At 54.8% G+C, this 17,924-nt stretch overlaps 1 protein-coding gene and 1 long non-coding RNA gene across 6 annotated transcripts; one reads left to right on the top strand and one right to left on the bottom strand.

The window, feature by feature from the left end:
• Positions 1–3,577: 3,577 nt before the first annotated feature.
• HAND2 (heart and neural crest derivatives expressed 2) lies at positions 3,578–6,526 on the top strand. 5 transcript variants are annotated; one of them, XM_053216704.1, is made up of 4 exons: positions 3,578–4,273; positions 4,519–4,638; positions 4,963–5,019; positions 5,644–6,526. In XM_053216704.1, the coding sequence occupies exons 1-4, from the start codon at positions 3,719–3,721 to the stop codon at positions 5,740–5,742; spliced, it is 831 nt and encodes a 276-aa protein (XP_053072679.1). In that variant the 5' UTR covers positions 3,578–3,718; the 3' UTR covers positions 5,743–6,526. The 5 variants fall into 5 exon arrangements, with proteins under 5 accessions (XP_053072679.1, XP_053072678.1, XP_053072680.1 ...); XM_053216703.1 differs by lacking the exon at positions 5,644–6,526 and having other exon boundaries at positions 4,963–5,637; XM_027069124.2 differs by lacking the exon at positions 4,519–4,638 and having other exon boundaries at positions 3,604–4,273.
• Positions 6,527–12,948: 6,422 nt separating this feature from the next.
• Positions 12,949–16,875, bottom strand: LOC113602317 (uncharacterized). Its single transcript, XR_003423749.2, has 2 exons — positions 16,197–16,875; positions 12,949–14,198 (listed from the first exon to the last, which is right to left on the bottom strand). It is a non-coding gene; the product is annotated as an uncharacterized LOC113602317 (long non-coding RNA).
• Between the last annotated feature and the right edge of the window lie 1,049 nt (positions 16,876–17,924).

Consider the following 17,924-nt stretch of genomic DNA (forward strand, 5'->3'; position numbering starts at 1 on the left):
GAGAAAAAAGGGGACTCGTTTGGTTGTGAATTGGGAATGGCCCTCAGCCAGTCTGGTCTCTGCGAGTTAATAACTACAGTTAAGGACGCTGGAGTTCACCCATTTGTCCCCTGCCTCCAAATTGCCTTTCTGAGGCTGTATGTAGTCTCTGGGTCTGGCTCTCTGAGCTACATGAAGCCCCAGACTGTTGCACAGCATTAATTAACTGATAATGACACTGTCAGTGAGGACTGATGCTCAGATTAGCATCTTTTACGACTTTTTTTTTTTCTTTTCTGTCCCGTGTTCTCCATCTCTTTTATCACTTGCCGTGATATCTGGGGCCATGAGGAGATTTGCCCATTTTTGGTTTCAATTCAAAGAGCATGAGAAGGCTGAAAGTGGCCAAGTCTGATGGCTTCGACACTGAGGCCACTCACCTCTGATGGACAGAACATCCCAGTCCCCAACTCAGCCATTCTTCCTTTCAGTTCCCAAAACTCCCTCTGGGTCTGAAAGCAGCCTACCAACTTCTTTCCCTGAGCAGTTATCTGTTGCTAGCCTGGGTGCCACCATCATACTTTTTCTACCTGCTTCCAGGGCCTAGATGTGTTCTTATAAACAGACTTAAAAAAAAAAAAAAAAAGTATCACATGTCAGAGGATTGAACTACCAGTATTTACACATTCAGGGTTTGCCTCCCCGGTGAAAATGTAAACAGAACCCCATCACACTACCTATATTCTTTCCTTGAAGAACATGGTCTTTAAAACACCCTGCTTGTGCTAAAATCTCAGACCCATCCAAGTTGGGGGGTCGAGGGCTTCTAGCTCGCTATTTTGATCCATGCCCAAGTGGCACTTTACCAACAAATCTGATTTCAGCTTCTCCCCACCCCCTGCTCTCTGCCTTAAAATGCTATGCTGGGGGCATCCAGGGAAATTGACCCCTTGCGGAGGGGAGAGAAAGGGCCCGAACGGACATTTCACTCCCACACTGGGTTTCCTAGCCCCTCTCCGAGGATCTTCCCCTGTCCTAACGCCCAGCCACGGAAATATCTAAACAGTATTTCTCCACGCTGCTGCCCAGGGCTGCAAAGGCTGAGGGAGCCGGCCCTGCATCCCCCCCCCCACCCCCCCGCAGCACAGGAGGTGGGCACCCCCACCACCCCTCCCGCCATTAGCACTGACCTCGCTTTCCATCCCCAACCGCGGACTCCGCCGAAAGCGCCCAGCGGGAAAGGAATGGACTGTCCTTTCCGAGTCCTTGGGGTGGGGCTCCCTTTGTGGGGTGGGGCTCCCTTGGCGGCCTGGGGCCTGACTCTGCCTGCTTCCAAAGTACAATATCCAAGGTGGAGTTAAAGGTCTCCCCTGGGTGACCCCAGCCAGGCCCAGTGGCGAGTCCCAGGCCGCCCTGGCCGGCCCACGCTTCTGTGCACCCTGCCTTGGGCTTCCTCTAATTTACGGCCGCGTGGGGTCCTGGTTGACACCCTTTTCCACACCAAACTCCTTCGGGCCGCATCCTGATCTGCATAGCCGGCTCCCTTTGCGACTCCCAACCAAGTCCTGAGGATGTTTCAGCTCCTGCCCCTGTCCATCCCCGCCCCAGCCTCTCTCCAGCTTCCTCAAGATGCTCACGCCACGCGGGCGCCGCGGCCCTGGTGCCCCGCGCGGCCCGCTGACTTACAAATGGAGATCCATTTTCCGTTATAATGCGTTCAAGATCACTAAGGCCAGCAGTCTAAACATCCACGAGCCGTCCTCCCGCTCTGCCTCTTAAACTGCTGTTTAATGGTTCCCCTCCGATAACTAAACCTGCTTTCCACAGATGCCCGCTTTTATGGGAGAGTCAGGAATGCAGAGATATATTTATATGTTTGTTCATAAAAACTGGAAAATAAGCTCTGAACACGCTGTAAAAAATATTCAGTTACTTACCAAACAGGCTAGTTAAACCAGGGGAACAGTGATACCGGCCACACCACGAATTCGGGGGATCGAGGTGCCTGAGCGTTGAAATCGTCCAAGGTCGTCGCTGGGGCTGGTGTCCCTGAAGAACATGGAAAGAAGGGTATTTACAACCGGCTTGACCGTCCGTCCGGTGGTCTTAACCATGATCCTCAAAAGCAGCCACGATAACAGGAGCCACCTCAGACGGCCCTGGCCAGGGTACCGTGGTGGGTAAGTAAGGAGACCTCGAGGCGGGCACTCCCAGCCTGCGCTCAGGTCGGAGCCTCAGCCTTTCCGCGCCGCGCTCGCTGCGCGCCTCGGCGAGAAGACAGCGCCGGCCCCCAACCGCCCCTTTGCAGGGACCCCGCCGCCCGCCGCCTCTGCGCTCGGCCCCCGCGCAAAAATAGCACGCGGCTGCCTGCTGATTTTCTTGCCTCGGTTACCTACAAAAACACCTCCAAAAGAAATATCTGCGTCCCCTCCACCTTTTTTTGTTTGTTTGTTTTTAACCAGAAAAGAAAGCAGAGTGATACTCTACCTGGTTTGAGATTCTTCAATATTTCAGACTTGGGGGGGGGGGGCGGGATAATTTAATAGGACAGCATCTGTTAAACACTTGCATTAACCTCTAGCTGATAAAAAAGTTTTTTTAACCCTGCCCCCCCCTCGTTTTAATTATCTTATGGTTATGAAGGGGCAGCCAATCCTGGAAGAGGACTTCGACAATTAGCAACGAGAACATCAAAAAGTTTTATTGCGGAGAGCGAGAGGCACCGCCCCTGCCGCCCCGGGATTGGCGTGAGGAGCCTCTGACGACATATATTAACCCGAGCAGCCCTAAAGATGTAGCTGTACATGGAGATCTTGCTGGGAAAATCCGCTTCCTCCCCTCACGGCGTCCAGCCCAGGAGAACCGCCGCCGCCGCCGCCACCCAGGAGCTCCCTCGGCCACTGCGCGGACTCCGCCGAGAACCCGAGCCGCCGCCTTCGCGCTCCGAGGCGCCCGCAGGGCCCCAGATCCTTCCCCTGAAAGAAGGAGAGGATCTGAGAAAATGGATGCACTGAGACCTCTCTGAAAGCCCTCCGAGGGAGCCCGGGAGGAGTGAGGACACGTTACCCGCTGCTAAAATCACATTTCCAGGACCAAAAACAACAACAACCAAAAATTTCATTAAAACAATAAGCGCCCAAGAACCCAGACCGGGCTGGTGGGGGGAGGGGAAGGGGCGGGAAGGGGAGGGTCGCACGGAGGTAGCTTCACAGTGAGCAGCCGACCCCGCCGCCTCCCTCCAGAGCCGGGCCGGCTCTTCCACCCGCGGCTCGGACTCGCCCTGGGATTCCGAGTTAGCTTCGGTGCCGGGATCGCCGCCGCGGTGGAGGCCGGCGACTCCGCGAAGCAGCCTCGCGGGAGCCCGGGCACCTTTGCATGAGCACGAGAGGATTCTGCCTCCCCGCAGCTGCCCGGGAAGCAGGAGCCGGCGCGCGGGCCGGGGAGCCAGGCGGGAGCCGGCGGCGGCCGCGGCCAGGGGCGCACGGTGCCGGGACCAGCTCGCCGCGCCCTATGGGGAGCCGGCGGCCGCAGTGCTGCTGAGGCAGGCCCGGCGGGCCAGGCGGGGGATCGGGGCCCGGGCTGCAGCAGCCCCCTCTGCGGCTGCCGGGCCGGCCCGGGCGCCCGAGGGCTGGGGGGCGGGGGGTGGGGGAGGCCGCCCAGCGCCGAAGCGGGGGCCCCGGCCGAGGGCGCGGCGGGGCTGCGCGCACGCTGGGGCGCGTGGAGGGGCGCGGAGGGCGATATGAGTCTGGTGGGGGGCTTCCCCCACCACCCGGTGGTGCACCATGAGGGCTATCCGTTCGCCGCCGCCGCCGCCGCCGCCGCTGCCGCCGCCGCCAGCCGCTGCAGCCACGAGGAGAACCCCTACTTCCATGGCTGGCTCATCGGCCACCCCGAGATGTCGCCCCCCGACTATAGCATGGCCCTGTCCTACAGCCCCGAGTACGCCAGCGGCGCCGCCGGCCTGGACCACTCCCATTACGGGGGGGTGCCGCCGGGCGCCGGGCCCCCGGGCCTAGGGGGGCCGCGCCCGGTGAAGCGCCGGGGCACTGCTAACCGCAAGGAGCGGCGCAGGACTCAGAGCATCAACAGCGCCTTCGCCGAACTGCGCGAGTGTATCCCCAACGTGCCCGCCGACACCAAACTCTCCAAGATCAAGACGCTGCGCCTGGCCACCAGCTACATCGCCTACCTCATGGACCTGCTGGCCAAGGACGACCAGAATGGCGAGGCGGAGGCCTTCAAGGCGGAGATCAAGAAGACAGATGTGAAAGAAGAGAAGAGGAAGAAGGAGCTGGTCAGTACCAGGGGGCAGGGGGCAGAGGGGGTGCGGAGTTCGGGGGAGCGGTACCACCGGCCTCCTTCCAGTTGGGCTGAGCAATGACATCCCCCCCTCCTTTGCCAGCATCCTAAGCCAAAGTTGTTAAAACCAGGTTATGGAAAGAAGCTGAGGAGATGGGAGAGGACGGCAGCAGGAGGAGGAGGTTAAGGGGGATGCTCCGCGCTGGTGATCTTCCCTCCGGGTTACCGCTGTTCCCACAGGCACTTCGGGCATGCCTTTCGGACTCAGGGTCCCCCCCCCTGATCTTTCGATTGCACTGGCCCAGTCATTCCATGTCTTTTAGAGCCTTCATTTGGCCTCCAATCCGATCTTGCTTTCAGGTATTTCTAAAATAAGTCGCCTGCAAGTGCTAGGTTCCAATTATTCCGCTATCGGCCCCTTATCCCTCCCTGGAGAACTAGGCCACCGCTGATCATAAGAGAGTTTTAAGGCTGTTCTCATCGCAGTGCTCAGAAGACATAGAGGTAAACGTAAATAATAAGTACTCTTAACTTCAAAATGCAGCTCCGGTTTCTCTTTGGCGATGAGGTTGTACTGAAACTTCCCAGATGAGTGCACTTCGTGGGTCTTTCTTGTTTTATTCCCCTGAGCATTTTAAGACAAACAGTAAATGCTAATATGGTCGCTGTCATTGTTGTTATCAGGAACACAGAACTATAACTGAAAAGCAGTTTTCTCCAGTTCCGACCAAGTGCCCACAGGTTGGTGGTGTTCAGAGCAGGGCTAGTGCCATGGAGGACCTGGGAAATAATCCCATTTGTCTAGTTTTTCTTCTTTGGGGTCTGTGGTGCTTTAGTCTGTGCATAATCGAGTGACCTCTGGAATAACCGGGGATTTCAGAGGCCTTGGAGGAGAGGCACTGCCGAGTTGGTGGCCCAGAGCCCCTTGCCGGCCAGCCCAGGCCAGGGCAGAAGAAACGTCTCCCCCATCTACCCTAGAGCTCGAATCTGGGATTGCGATTGAAAACAGGGAAACCAGATTTAGCGCCGACCCCCGCTCGCGCCCCTACATCTGGAGTCAGAGAAAAGGCCCCCAGCCCCTCCATAAACGACTTGGAAACGGCTGGTTGTTTATAAGCTTGCCTATCCGGTAGTTGAGCGTTGCAGGCGCGTGGAAGGCCTGGGCGGTAGCTAGGGCTGCGCAAACCTTCGTCGTTTTCCTGCCGGGGCTGACTTGAAACCATCCCCTTCTCATCCCTTACTCGTTCTTTCATTCTCTCCTTTTCTCCCCGGAAAGTGCGGGGGGGGGGGCGGGTGGCGTGGAACCAGGTCTCCTTTCTGAATTTCTCTTTCCACTTTTCTCTCCTTCGCCTCTCCTCTGCCCAGAACGAAATCTTGAAAAGCACAGTGAGCAGCAACGACAAGAAAACCAAAGGCCGGACGGGCTGGCCGCAGCACGTCTGGGCCCTGGAGCTCAAGCAGTGAGGAGGAGGAGGAGGAGGAGAGCGCGAGTGAGCCGGGGCCCAGGAGCCGGAAGCAGACCCAGGACTCCGGGCAAGCTCTCCACGATCCGCTCTGAGGACTTCTTGCATTTGGAATCATCCGGTTTATTTATGTGCAATTTGCCTCCCCTCTCTTTGCCCCCCTTTGAGGCATCCGCTCCCCACCTCCCCCTCCAAACAAAAAAAAAAGTGGATATTTGAAGAAAAGCATTCCATATTTTAATATGAAGAGGACACTCCCGCGTGGTAAGGGATCCCGTCGTCTCGTAGATTCTCTGTGTGTGAATGTTCCCTCAAGGCTGTGTAGACACCAGCGTTGCTCCCACCCCACTTACCCAACCCCTTCCAGATAAAGACAGCAGACAATAGTGTGTATGTAAAGTGTATCTTTAATACTTGGCCTTTGGATATAAATATTCCTGGGGATTATAAAGTTTTATTTCAAAGCAGAAAATGGGGCCGCTAACATTTCAGTTGGGGTCGGTATCTAGTGCTGTCTTTTCATCTGTGGTCGTTCCCTATTCGAAGATGTTTCCAACAGCTACTTGTTTTGTGCACTTCCGTCCTCTAAAACTAAGTGGAATTTAATTAATATTGAAGGTGTAAACGTTGTAAGTATTCAATAAACCACTGTGTGTTTTTTTACAAAAACCCCAATCTTTTAATGGTTGATACCTCAGAAGAGTTTTGAAAACAAAACTGTTATACTTGTTTTCATAATATTTAAAATATTCAGAAGTAAACTAAATTATCATGATTGCCTCTAACTTTATTTGAAAGAGTCCGTAGTTCCGATCAGTCATCAGCGTGAGCTCCCGCCCTCCCAGGGAAGTGGCCTTGGTGAAAATCCTACTAAAGGACCTGGGCTCTTTGCAAGTCCTGTCTCCTTCCCCCCACCCCCCAGCCTCCAGCCGCCTGGAGAAGGTTGAGTTGTCTGTAGTAGGAGGATCTGGGGCCGAGGGACCTTGGCAGTTCGCTGGAAAGGTAGAAAGTTGTCCTTGTTTTCCTGAAATCAACCAGATGCCATTCTGTGGGGACTTTGGTTTTTGTTTGGGGAGCACCTTTTAGGTGGAGGAGGTTTGAGGAAGATCCCAGGTGCTATTGCAGCCGCAGGAAATAGTCTTAGAGTCTTTAATTCAAAATATAAGGTTTTCATCTAGGAAAAGAAAAAAGAGGAAAAGAGGAGGTTTTTGCTTGTAGTCTTCATCAGGGGGATTCTCCTCTGAGCCGGCCAGGGGAGGAGAAGAGCTTTGGGGGGGGGGGGAAGGTGCATGATTAGGTAACAAGGAATTTTACGTCAAGTAAGAAATCGCTAACACAACCAAAGATTTAAAGGGGGGTGAAGGGGGGGGTCTGGATTTACAAGGAGCTACAAGGAACTCAATATTAACTGTGCGGTGACTGAAGTCTTCCCGGCCCCAGGCCAGCAGAGCAAGAGGCTCCCTCCCTCGGCTACCAGCCGCGGGGGACTTTACCCGTCTGAGGATTGGTCTCCAGGAGTCCCAGCACATCCCAAAAGGAAGTCCCTGAGGCCTCCTTTGCCCGTAGTCTCGGCTAGAGCCGGAATCTGCTCTAGGAACCAGAGAAACTGAAGTGCCATAAAGGACTCCGCAGGCCAGGGAGGGGAGGGAGGAGGGAAGAGATGAAGTTGGGGGGGGGGGGGGCGGAGTGGAGAAAGGTGAAACGTATTAAAAAGCGGTTTGTTTCATGAAACGCCACGTATATAAATCTGGTGTAAGGGAGGTTTGCCAGAGGGTTTCCATCTTGGAACCCATCCTCGGGGTGATGTTCGCACCTCGGCTCCAGGCACAGACCCTCCCCCCCGATACCCCAGAGGTTCCCACGGCTCGCGGGCGCCCACTTTGAGCCGGCCGCCTGCAGCGGGCAAATTCTCAAGTGCTGGGAGAGAGACGAGCAAGTGGCTCTGTGGGTTCCTTCTGCGGGCAGCTGACAACGCGAGGGCGAGGGGTTAGAACAACTCGGCCAAAGCGATCTGAACTTTCTCCCCTCGGGTCAGGCGGCGCTGGGCCGACGTGGTGGGCGCGGGATGTGTTTACAGACACTTGCCTTTGTTTATAGCACGGGGGGGGGGGGGGGGGTGCGTAGGGAGGCGCGCCCTGATTTTCTATTACTCTCGGGATTCCTGATGGTTTGACTGAGTGGCTCTCTCCCTTCCCTGTCTCCAGCGGCCTTTTGCATCTTTACTATAATCCGTTCGAGAGAGAGAGAGAGAGAGAGAGAGAGAGAGAGAGAGAGAGAGAGAGAGACTTCAACATCCTAGGGGTGGAAGAAAAGAGATTACCAAAACAGTGGAGTGAGTGGTGGCGGAGGTGGTGAGGTTTTTAAAACAGGAACTGGAGAGAAGTTATCTTTAACACGAAGTGTGCCTGCGCTTGCCTTTACCATCTGGGCCTTAATGCACTTTTGCAGGTCTAACACTTTTTCTGGTTTATTAAACACCAGCAGAGGAGATCCAGAAGACCCTGGCAGCGGCATCACTATGGGGCAGCTTGCTGCTACGCATGCTTTAAAACCCGCGCTGCAGAAATCCGTCCTCTTTGTCTGGCCCGGGCCAGGCGCTGCCCGCCTCCTCTCCTGTCTGCCGGCGCAGTTCCTCTGGCCCAGCAGCACCCGGCCGCGACACCTCAACCATCTCGACATTGCAACCTGTGGGAAATCCCAACCGGCCAGACGTCCAGCAGACCCAGCGCCTCCGGGGGCCGAACCACTGACCGGATGCACACCCTAAGTGTCAAGACACCCCAGATTTTCCATCTCCACGGTCGCCCAGGACATCCCAACCTTTCCAACGCTCCCCGCCACCCAACATCCCTACCCCACGTTGTCAAGTACCGGGAAGTGAGTGCTGTGCTGGGCAGGAGTGTCTTCCGAGTTTCCATGTTTTTCTCTTCTACGCATTCATTTCTCTTTTAACTCCCTTTCTTCTTTGCTTAAAGAAAAAAAAAAGTTTCCAACCTCTTGCCTTGCAGAATCGGCTAAAAGGCCTCTGTTTTAATTGCTCGGATAATGTGGTTGCTGCCATTTTGTTAAAAGCAATCACTCCTGCAGCGAAATCACAAGCTCTCTAGACAGGCCGGAGCCGACAAAAATGCAGGATTTGACGTTAAAAGCTAAATGGGAAGCTGGGGCGGCGGAAGGTAAATTGATGGTAGATCTGGCTGTCAGGGGCCGGCCCCAGACCGCCTCGCAGGCCGAGCGCCTGATAACCCTTGAGCCCTGGCGGGGAGAGGGCTCGCCCGCTGTGTGTGTGTGTGTGTGTGTGTGTGTGTGTGTGTGCGCGCGCGCGCGCGCGCGCGCGGGGGGGGGGGGGCGGGGGGCGCACGCGCGTGTTCCTACAGACCCATTCTCAACTTCTTGGGAAGTAACCTGGAAAACTCAACAGAGTGGGACCTGAGCACCCTCCTTGCTCCCAGTCACAATTTTCCAGGACTTTCACCGCCCCCTCCCCCAGCTGGGACACCGACGGCAGCTTTAAGAGCTTTTTTTCAGGTCGAAATTATGAAAATAAGACAGCAACGTCACTAGTGGTTCTTCCTGCCTTCTAAATCCCCGCCCGACCCTCTGGGGGCTCGGTGGGAAGCTCTAGAACCGGAGTGGGTTAGCCCTTAGGTCTGGGCACCTAGGGAGGGTGGGCCTCCTGGCCTAGGCCGCCCCTCTCAGGACCAGGTGGTCTGGTCGTCCCCGCGACGAGGTGGGTGCAGCCCTGTCGCCAGACAGGGTAGCAAGTGGGCGAGAGTCTGGGTGGAGGGTGGCTCGATCCCTGCCTCCTCATCTATGCCACTACTGGCTGCTGCCTGCTGCTGGCGAGGATCACAGAGCTGGTATCCCACCGGTTGATAAGGAAGCTGGAGGGGGAGTTGTGTGCCGATTTCGCAGGAAGGAGTGCCTAGGGTGAGAGTGAGCTCAAAATCAAAGCCACCGGGAGCGGAAGGAGGCCTGTAAGCTACTTCCGAGACTTCAGTTTTGCAGAGAGAACCCCAGCCGCTTGCAAGGGCTTGAGGTGTGCGCGCGGACGACGATGCACTGGCCAAAGGATGCCACAATAGTCAGAACTGCATTTGCGCTACGGGTCTACAAAGCGCGGGAAACCTCTCAGCTATTCCTGTAGTTTTAAAGAAATGCTGTGTCTAACACTGCGCGTGCGGCTCGCAATTTTCTCTTCCACAGCCGCCTTTCGTTCTCTCTGCGCGCGAGTCCCACCCACGCGCCTGGATTTGGAAAAAGAACTGGTGGTAGGTGCCAAGCGGAGATGATCTGCAAAGGAGGCTTACGGCTTAGGCCTCGTGGAGGGCCGAATCTGGACCCTTGGCCTTGCTGGTCTTCTTTGGACCTGTTGACCTGAGGAAACCCATTCCTTCCACGCAGCCCAGCACCTACGGTCCATCCCCTTGCGCGAGGAATAGGCACTAACGAGTCTCAGCGACGCACTGGATTCCTGGCCTGTAGCAGCCCGTGGATCCCTCGGAGAGAAAGACCTTACAGCCGCCCTCAGACCTCGGCTCGAAACTCCAGTATCCCCCTTCCTGAGCAAGCTCAACCTTGGTGTAGGGTTTATGTCTACAGGGTAGCGGGGAGGGGGGTGGGGAGGTGGGAAAAAGAAGCATTTTTTTTTTAACTGTTTAGAAAGGGGAGGAGGGGAGAGGGGGTAACTCCAGGAGAGGAAACGAATCGCACATTTCCGGGGGCTGGACAGCTCGGAGCGCGCAGCTCTACCCTCCAGCTTCTGCCCCACGCGTACTTTCCGCACAGCTACTGTCTGCTGGCTTCTAATTGGCCTCTAACAGCTCCGCGGCTTCGGCCAGTCAGGCTCGTGGAAGTTAAAGTGCACTGTATCTGACTTACACGCGCACAGAAGTTCGACTTCTCTCCCTGTTCTCGCTCCACCCTGCCCAAGTCAGTTTCCTTCGAGGATCCCGTCCCCCGCCTCTCCCCTAAACGTGACCCCCCTACGCACACATTCCCTTCAAATTCTCCCGGCATTTGGGCCGCTTTGATGATCAGATGGTAGAGCCCTGATTACAAATTTATTCCCGGCCGCTCCGTCCGTCTTTATCTCCGCTATTAGGGACATCTGGGAGTGATTAGCGCCGCGCCCGCGCCCGGCCGCGCTGCCTATCTCGCCGCGGCGGGGCCCGGAGCCTCGCTGACGTCAGGGCAGACGGCTCGGAGCCATCCCAGCCGAGCTGGGTGTAATCGGCGGCCGCGCGGCCAAGTCCTCCCTGGGCCAGGCCGGCAGCTGGAACGCGCCGCCTGCTTGCGCACAGGGACTTTCTAAATATGTATTTTTAGCCCAGAAGACGTTTTTGTTTTTCTTGTTGGAGGTAAGGAGGGGCCAGTTACAGTTTCTACTGGCCCCTTCCTCACTTTAAATTTTCCAACTCGCTGCGTCTGGTGCTTTCAGCCTGGAAAAGCCTCCCACAGCGGGCCCTGACCTGCGGGCGCTCCTCTCTCCCTGCCCCAGGGTGCCGCTCTCCTACACCAACAGCTGCGGCCAGGGCCGCGGTGCCCGTGCCGGCAAGAGGCAAGAGAGGCGGCTCTTGGGGCTGCCCTTTCCGCACTGGTACCCGCTTGGGCCCCACAGGCCTCAGGCCAAAATAGTAGGAGTTTCTGCCTACTGAGGTGTCCGGACAGACGCTAATTACCAAACAGGCCACATCTCCGAACCTTTGTCTCTGCACCTGCTGTTAAAGGCCAATGGATCCAAAGGACAGAGACGCTAAACCTTCTTCTGTCTACCCTCCCGCTTTCCCCAGTGCGAGTGGTTTGGGCTGAAACAACGACTGGCAGCAGCTTGTCTCCTACTGTGTCCCAGTGCCCAGAGCAGAGGCTGGTTTCATTTGTACCATTCCAGAAGGGGAGAGGACCCCCTGGACCTCCGACTTTAGCGTCCTGCGGCACCGTCTGATCTCTAGGATGAATCCAACTCCAGAGCACTTTAGGTTGGAGCTGATCACAGTAGTTACCCAAAATCTCTGAAGAACTTGATAAAATTATAAATTCAGGCCTCATTTTCACCCCACCCCAGAAATTCTGATTCAGCAGGTCAGGTCAGAGAAATGAAGGCTTCAGCTTCTAAAACTCCCTCCCCCCCCCCCGCCCCCCCACCTGGTGTTCAGGAACCACTGCCTGAGGCCACACACACCTATGGCAGGCAGCCGATTCCTCAGTCTGGGCTCTCTCTCAACCACCGCTGTGAAACACTGGACCCTAGGGAAGAGGATGGCTTTATCAAGGATGGGGGAGGGGAGGGCAAGGCCTGCATGATTCAGAGTCTCCACAGGGAGAGAACTGGCCACATCATGGATCAGTCCTACATCTCGATTTAATCGGGCAATGCAAGGACTCAAAGCAAACCCAGAAGATGTTATTTATTTACACACAGGTTGCAAAGCCCAAGCCAGTGCTTACAGTGAATTTAGCTGGAGGGAAAATAATTCATAGCCCATGATCTGAAGGTAGTGACAAGAAGATCTGTTGGGGGGGGGGGGGGAGATATCAACAATAAACAGGGAATCTGGTAGAGAAAATTTCCCAAACATTCACCCCTCTTCAATTCTTTGAGGCAACTCAGTACACTAAATTCCAAAGTGTCTTCATGTAATCTACAACGGATGAGGACCATTTCCTCCTAAGTCAGTGAAAATGTCACATTTGAGAGAGTTTGGCTCCCCCTTCTACCCACCCTTATCCCTGGCAGAAGGGGAAGAAAACATTGAGCTGGGCAGTGAGTGGGAGAGTTTGGGGGCTAGGAATGGAGAAAAGGACTTTAAGACAACTGAATCCTTAATGACTGGAGGAGGAGGGGCCTAACTGCTTTTAGGGGGGAGGGGCAGATAATAGCTGCATACTGCAGTTTGCCACGGGTGCTGGTAAGTGGCTTCTCCAAGATCTTCCTTAATGATGGAGTACTCAGACAAGCGGGCAGTTTTCCGAACCATACAGACCATTAAAAAACGAAACTAACAACAAACACCCACATTACTTTTGCCTATAATACCTTTTTATTAATACTTTCTTGCACACAACTCATCATGAACAACCAAGCCCAGCCTGATGCATCCCTGTGACCAGATGGAGCGTTTCAAAACATCATTCCTTATTGTAGAACGAAATCATCATGGCAAACAAGAACTAGACTCAGGGAGACCTGCAGATTTTTCTGTAAGAAGTGGGGTCATTCGCTGTTCACTTGTTTGCTGCTCCAACAGCTGACAGGATTTGAAACAAACAGGTTTTTTATTTACTCGGGGGCAGAGTTTTCAACTTTTATTGTAAGTCACCTACGGAAGAGCCCCCCCCCCCAAAAAAAATCATTCTAAACCAAAGTGGTGGTTAATAGCTCCTTCCTGAAAAGATGGAAGTCCATGGCCACTGAGGCCAGTGCCTGGTTGGCTTCTACCCAAAGTGGGTTGTGGTTGCCTTGAGCTGACCTGTTTGCCTTTAGGATAAGGCAGAAATGCAGGAACAGAAAAATGCATGTTTGTTGCTTTTATTTTTAAAGACGAACATGCATCCCAAGTCTGTAACTAGAATTTGGCGGAGAAGAAAGCTGGTGCGGTTTTAAGGGGAGAAAGTGGCCGCCGGGCCGCCTGACCATCGCCTTTGCTTTGCAAATCTGGTTTTCATATTCTCGCTCAGTAATTACCCAAAGCCATAACTGTCTCTGAAATTATTCATTAAAGTCATTTTCAGGGATTCTCACAGGATGACTCTTTTACGTTTAAGATCTTCTGAGAGCAATGACATCAGCCTCTGTCTCCTTTCCGCTTTTAATTAATGTGCTAGTTAGAGGAGAGGGGCCGTTGCTGTGTCCGTGGGGAGGGGGGCGGGCCGGGGTGGGGGGGGTGGATTTGCTGGCCCTTCTGCTCCCGGCGCGGTCAGCTGAGCTCCGGCGCGCAGACATCCTTTGATTAAGGAGGGTATTTCGGGGAGTGCAGGCTGTGCAGAAGATCACGTCTGTGCCCTGTGGTGCTGTCAGCAGTGACAGATCCCAGATGGGGCCGCTACTGTATGGCAGATTGAGTTTCTCAGCAGAAAACTCACCCTCCCTCCTAAACGTCTTCAAAAACCTTCTCCAGATACTACAGGTCGCTTCGTGTGAAACTGAAAAAGTCCATCAGCAAAGTCAGTTTTGCGTGCTTGTGTATGTCAGCCCCCCCCCCCTTTTCCTTCCTCTTCTGTTTTCTCTGCACTTCCTCCTCCTCCGAGCATCTTCGACACGCTAGGCTACCCGGCTGCTGGGAGCGCAGATCTGGTGGGCCTGGTGGTTCCTGTTCGCACGACCCACGGCGCCGCGCGGTCGACACAGCACCGAGGGGCCCCGAAGGCAATCCGGTGGGTAGAGGCACGGCGTCTGGGACGTGGGGGCAACGTGGAGCACTCCAGGCAGCTGGGGTGCGCCGCAAGGCCGAACACTCCCTGTGGGGAAGGGATAGGGGAGAGGATTGACTCTAAGGCGGAAGCAGAGAGTACCAGCTCTTGGCTCCTGCCTCCCCGTCCTTGTTTTCCACAGCGGAGCACCGTCCCGCCAGCCTGGGCAATTTCGAGGGGCAGCATCGAGCGTAAGAACGGGGGTCGGCGGGGGTGGGGGGGGGGGATGGCGCTGTCTGCAGGGATCGCGAGGCGGTGTGAAGGCCAGGTACAGGAGCCGTCCGGGGCCCAGCCGGATCCGGCATGGGGAGAAGCGGGACATGAAAGTCTTGGCTGCGACCCCAGCCGGGAACCTGGACCAGGGCATCTCCAAGGTGAGAGGGGGCGCAGGGAGACCTGGAGTTCTAAGTAATAAACATCTGCCCAGTTGAGACTTGCCAATCTGGGTCTCGAGGTTCGCATCCCTGGGCCCACACTGGGTTGGAAACTAAGTTGCAGAAACAGTTGGACTTATTATAAGCCTTTATTTAAAAAATAAACAAATGCCGCGTGTCCCTGCTTCCTCGAAGGCGACAGAGACTCCTCCTCTCCTCCCATTCCTAGGCCGGCTCCCGGGAGCAGTAGTGGTCGGGAAAGCCGGGATGAAAGGCGGAGAGGAAGGGCGCACGACACTCTGATTCTGCTCTAAATGTCTAGATCCTACCCATTCATACCCCCCACGGTATGCGGTATGGAATTTGGCGTGTTCCCATGGGCCTGGGCCGGGAGGGGGGCGAAAAAGAGAAAAGGCAGTAAGGACAAAAACCTAGAGACTTTGGCTTTAATGTAAACGTAAGCAATTTTTTCCCCCTTCAAAATACCCATGCAGCCGCCTCCACCTACTCCCACACCCCCTCCAAGTGAGGGCAGTTTGGAGAGCCTCCATTCGGTTTACAAAAGAGCCTCTAGGGAACCCAGAGAGAGAAGCTAAAAATACCGCAGACGCGAGGCCCAAGTCCGGGAGGAGGTAGCCGCCTCCCCCAGCCCTACCCTGCCCAGGAGGGGACCGGCTGTCAGGTCCCCTTCTTTGAGCCAAGGGCCAGAGCCGGGCTTGGCTGGGCGCCCTCCCTGCAGCCGCCCGGCCAGTTTCGCCTGGTCTTTGCGCCCTGAGCAGGGTATTTTGTAGCCATGCGGGTTGCTCTTAGAGAAGGATTCCAGTCCAATCGCCAGTAAAAATGAGATGTTACACTTTCTGACGCTTTCCATTCCGCCTCCTCTGCAGACTCAGTTTTCAAGACTCACTTTTAAAAAGAAAAGAGGTGAGACCAGTGGATCCCGCTTTACATCAACAATAATCCGGTCACGCGAGTATTGTCCCCCAATTTGTATAATGATATATACGGACGCATGCAGTTGTTTCCAGTTTGGGGACACAAGCTAATTTGGGAGAAACCTGTGAACTCCTGTTGCAGCCCTCTTCCGAAATAATAATAATAAAAAAAAATCTAGCAGTTATTTTCCCCACAGTTCCCCCTAGGTTATCAGGTAAAACCACAAAACTCTATATAAAAGCAAAACACACACTAAATTTCAAAACTCCCGCTCGCCCCCTTTATAAGGCAGCTTTTATTTTCACGGCCCACGCTGGATGAAAGTGGTTTATTTTGATTTTTTCCCCCCTTGTACCCACACGCCTTGTAAAAAGTTCCTGCGCACTGGCCCGGCCCCCCTCTGATGACCGCAGGGCCTTGCTTCCAGACTGCAGCCCCCCGCCACTTGGTTTTTAAGTCCACGCCTGGAGCCGAGGTGTAATTGTGACCCCGCCCGAGCAGCGAGCCTCCCGGGGGGACGTTTGGCCCGGCCTGCGTTGGGGCCGGGACCTCCCAAGTGGCGGACCTGGGAGCCCAGAGCTGCGCGGTACTCTCCCTCCCTGCCTCCTCCCTCACTCCCTCCCCTGCGGATTTTGCTGGTTTTCTCCCCGGCTCAACAGCTTTCCTGCGCTACAGCGCAGAACGTCTCTTTCCCATTGCTTTTCTGGTTTTGTCTCGCCCGATTCCTCTCTGGCACCTTTTTACCGCTCTCTCCGTCGCCTTCACGCTGAAATCCCAGGCCCAGCGAAGCAAAGCGAGGCTTTGTTGGAATCTGGGGGAGCGAACTAGGAGCCTCTGGCCCCTGGGCGCCGCGGCGGAGTCGCCACAGGGCGCGCTTCTGCGTAACGTCAGCGCGCTGGGTAATTTACCTTCCCTGGGCGTCTGTCAATATGAGTAATTTCCAGCGGGGTCAAAATGCCTTTCTCCGGCAGTCCATCTTGGAGCGCTCTCTTACGCAGCAGACCGGGTTAGTTGTTTTGTTTCCAGCCCTAGGAATAAATACTCCTGGGGGCGTCCCTGCCGGGGCAGCCGGAGAGGAGTAGCGGAATACACACGGTGTCAGAGGCAGTTTTGCTTGAACTACGAATTGTGATTAGATCTAAACGACAGCGACCTGCTTGCTCTTTAGTTCACATTACCTAACTCGTCCTTGATACCAATGCTTTCTTTAGAAACAGGAAATCGAAAAAGAGAGCAATAATTAATTGTTCCAGTTTTTCTCTGTCGCGTGTAGATCCCATAGAAACATCGTCTCCACATTTCGGGGTGTGATTTAAACGTAGAATACGCGCGTGTGTCTTGCTCATCTGGCCTAAACAGACAATATATCATCCGGGTGGTGTTTTACAATAATTTCGAAACTTCTACAGCCTTCTAGGTGTGAAATCAGTGCCGTGGATTTAAGTATTCCCTGGGACTCGATACAGGCTAATGATGCTGGTTGCATAACTCCGACTCACTCTTGAGAAATGTGCTGGAAGAAACCAACGTGGCTAGCTAAGCTGAGGCAGGGCAAATCCCAGTCTGCAACTTTCTCTCCTGACTGCAACAGGGGCCGCAGACGAGGCGAGCCCTCGCCTTTGAGAGCACGGAGTCGCATCTCTTGGATGTTGGGGGAGGTAAACTTTTCCAGTCCAGGAATGGGGTCCAGCGGGAACCGAAAGTCGTCAGACAACCTCTTTCCATGCCACCTAGGCTCAGGTACTGAGGCCCCAACTAAAAATCTTCCACGAGTTAAATTTGTAATGAACTTCTGAAAACCACGTTTCTCTCCCCCATCCCACTTCTTGTGGTCTTTAGGCAAGCAAGTACTTGGACTTGGGGCAATTAGGCGCTCCGGTGGAACCCAAAAGAAATGTAAGAACTAAAAACAACGAAGCAGAAGCCCTAGGAAGCCTCACGGAGGATGGTTTCTACTCGCCTGTCCCTGAACTCTGCTCTCCTCGGGGGTGGCATACCCCTCCGCCCCAAGACCCTACCTCCCAACCCCCCCCACCCCCGCCCCGCCGCCGGACTCGCGCGGCGCGCGCGCGCGCACGCACACACACACACACACACACACACACAGACGCGCGCACACACACCTCTTGCGCTCTCTTTCCTCTGTTGGTGCATTTATGACCTAATGAAAGTATATCCTTTAGGGAAAATTCTGTCTATAAAACGTGAAGTATGAAGAACCAGTTTGGATATTTCCACTCCGGGCCAGGCCTGATCTTGAAGTTTTTTAGCATGAACACCTTGACTCCTTCTGCTGCTTCCATAATCACTATTATTTTCACTAAATGATAAGAATTGGTTCTAAGCGACCTGTGCCCATTCCACTATGGAAGGAAGAAATGTCTCCAGCCTGAAGATGTATCTTTATTTGGGTAAAGGCATGCCTTAGGGGGGAAAAAATTTTACTGCCTATCCCTTGTCATCT

The sequence above is a fragment of the Acinonyx jubatus genome, chromosome B1 (assembly GCF_027475565.1).
Source record: "Acinonyx jubatus isolate Ajub_Pintada_27869175 chromosome B1, VMU_Ajub_asm_v1.0, whole genome shotgun sequence".
NCBI lineage: Eukaryota > Metazoa > Chordata > Mammalia > Carnivora > Felidae > Acinonyx > Acinonyx jubatus.

Bases quoted from the DNA above. Each gene is read 5' to 3' on its own strand.
- HAND2 (XM_053216703.1), top strand. From the start codon at position 3,719: ATGAGTCTGGTGGGGGGCTTCCCCCACCACCCGGTGGTGCACCATGAG. The intron at 4,274-4,518 runs GTCAGTACCAGG...CTGTTCCCACAG, and splicing joins AGAAGAGGAAGAAGGAGCTG to GCACTTCGGGCATGCCTTTC. The intron at 4,639-4,962 runs GTATTTCTAAAA...TGTTGTTATCAG, and splicing joins CAATCCGATCTTGCTTTCAG to GAACACAGAACTATAACTGA.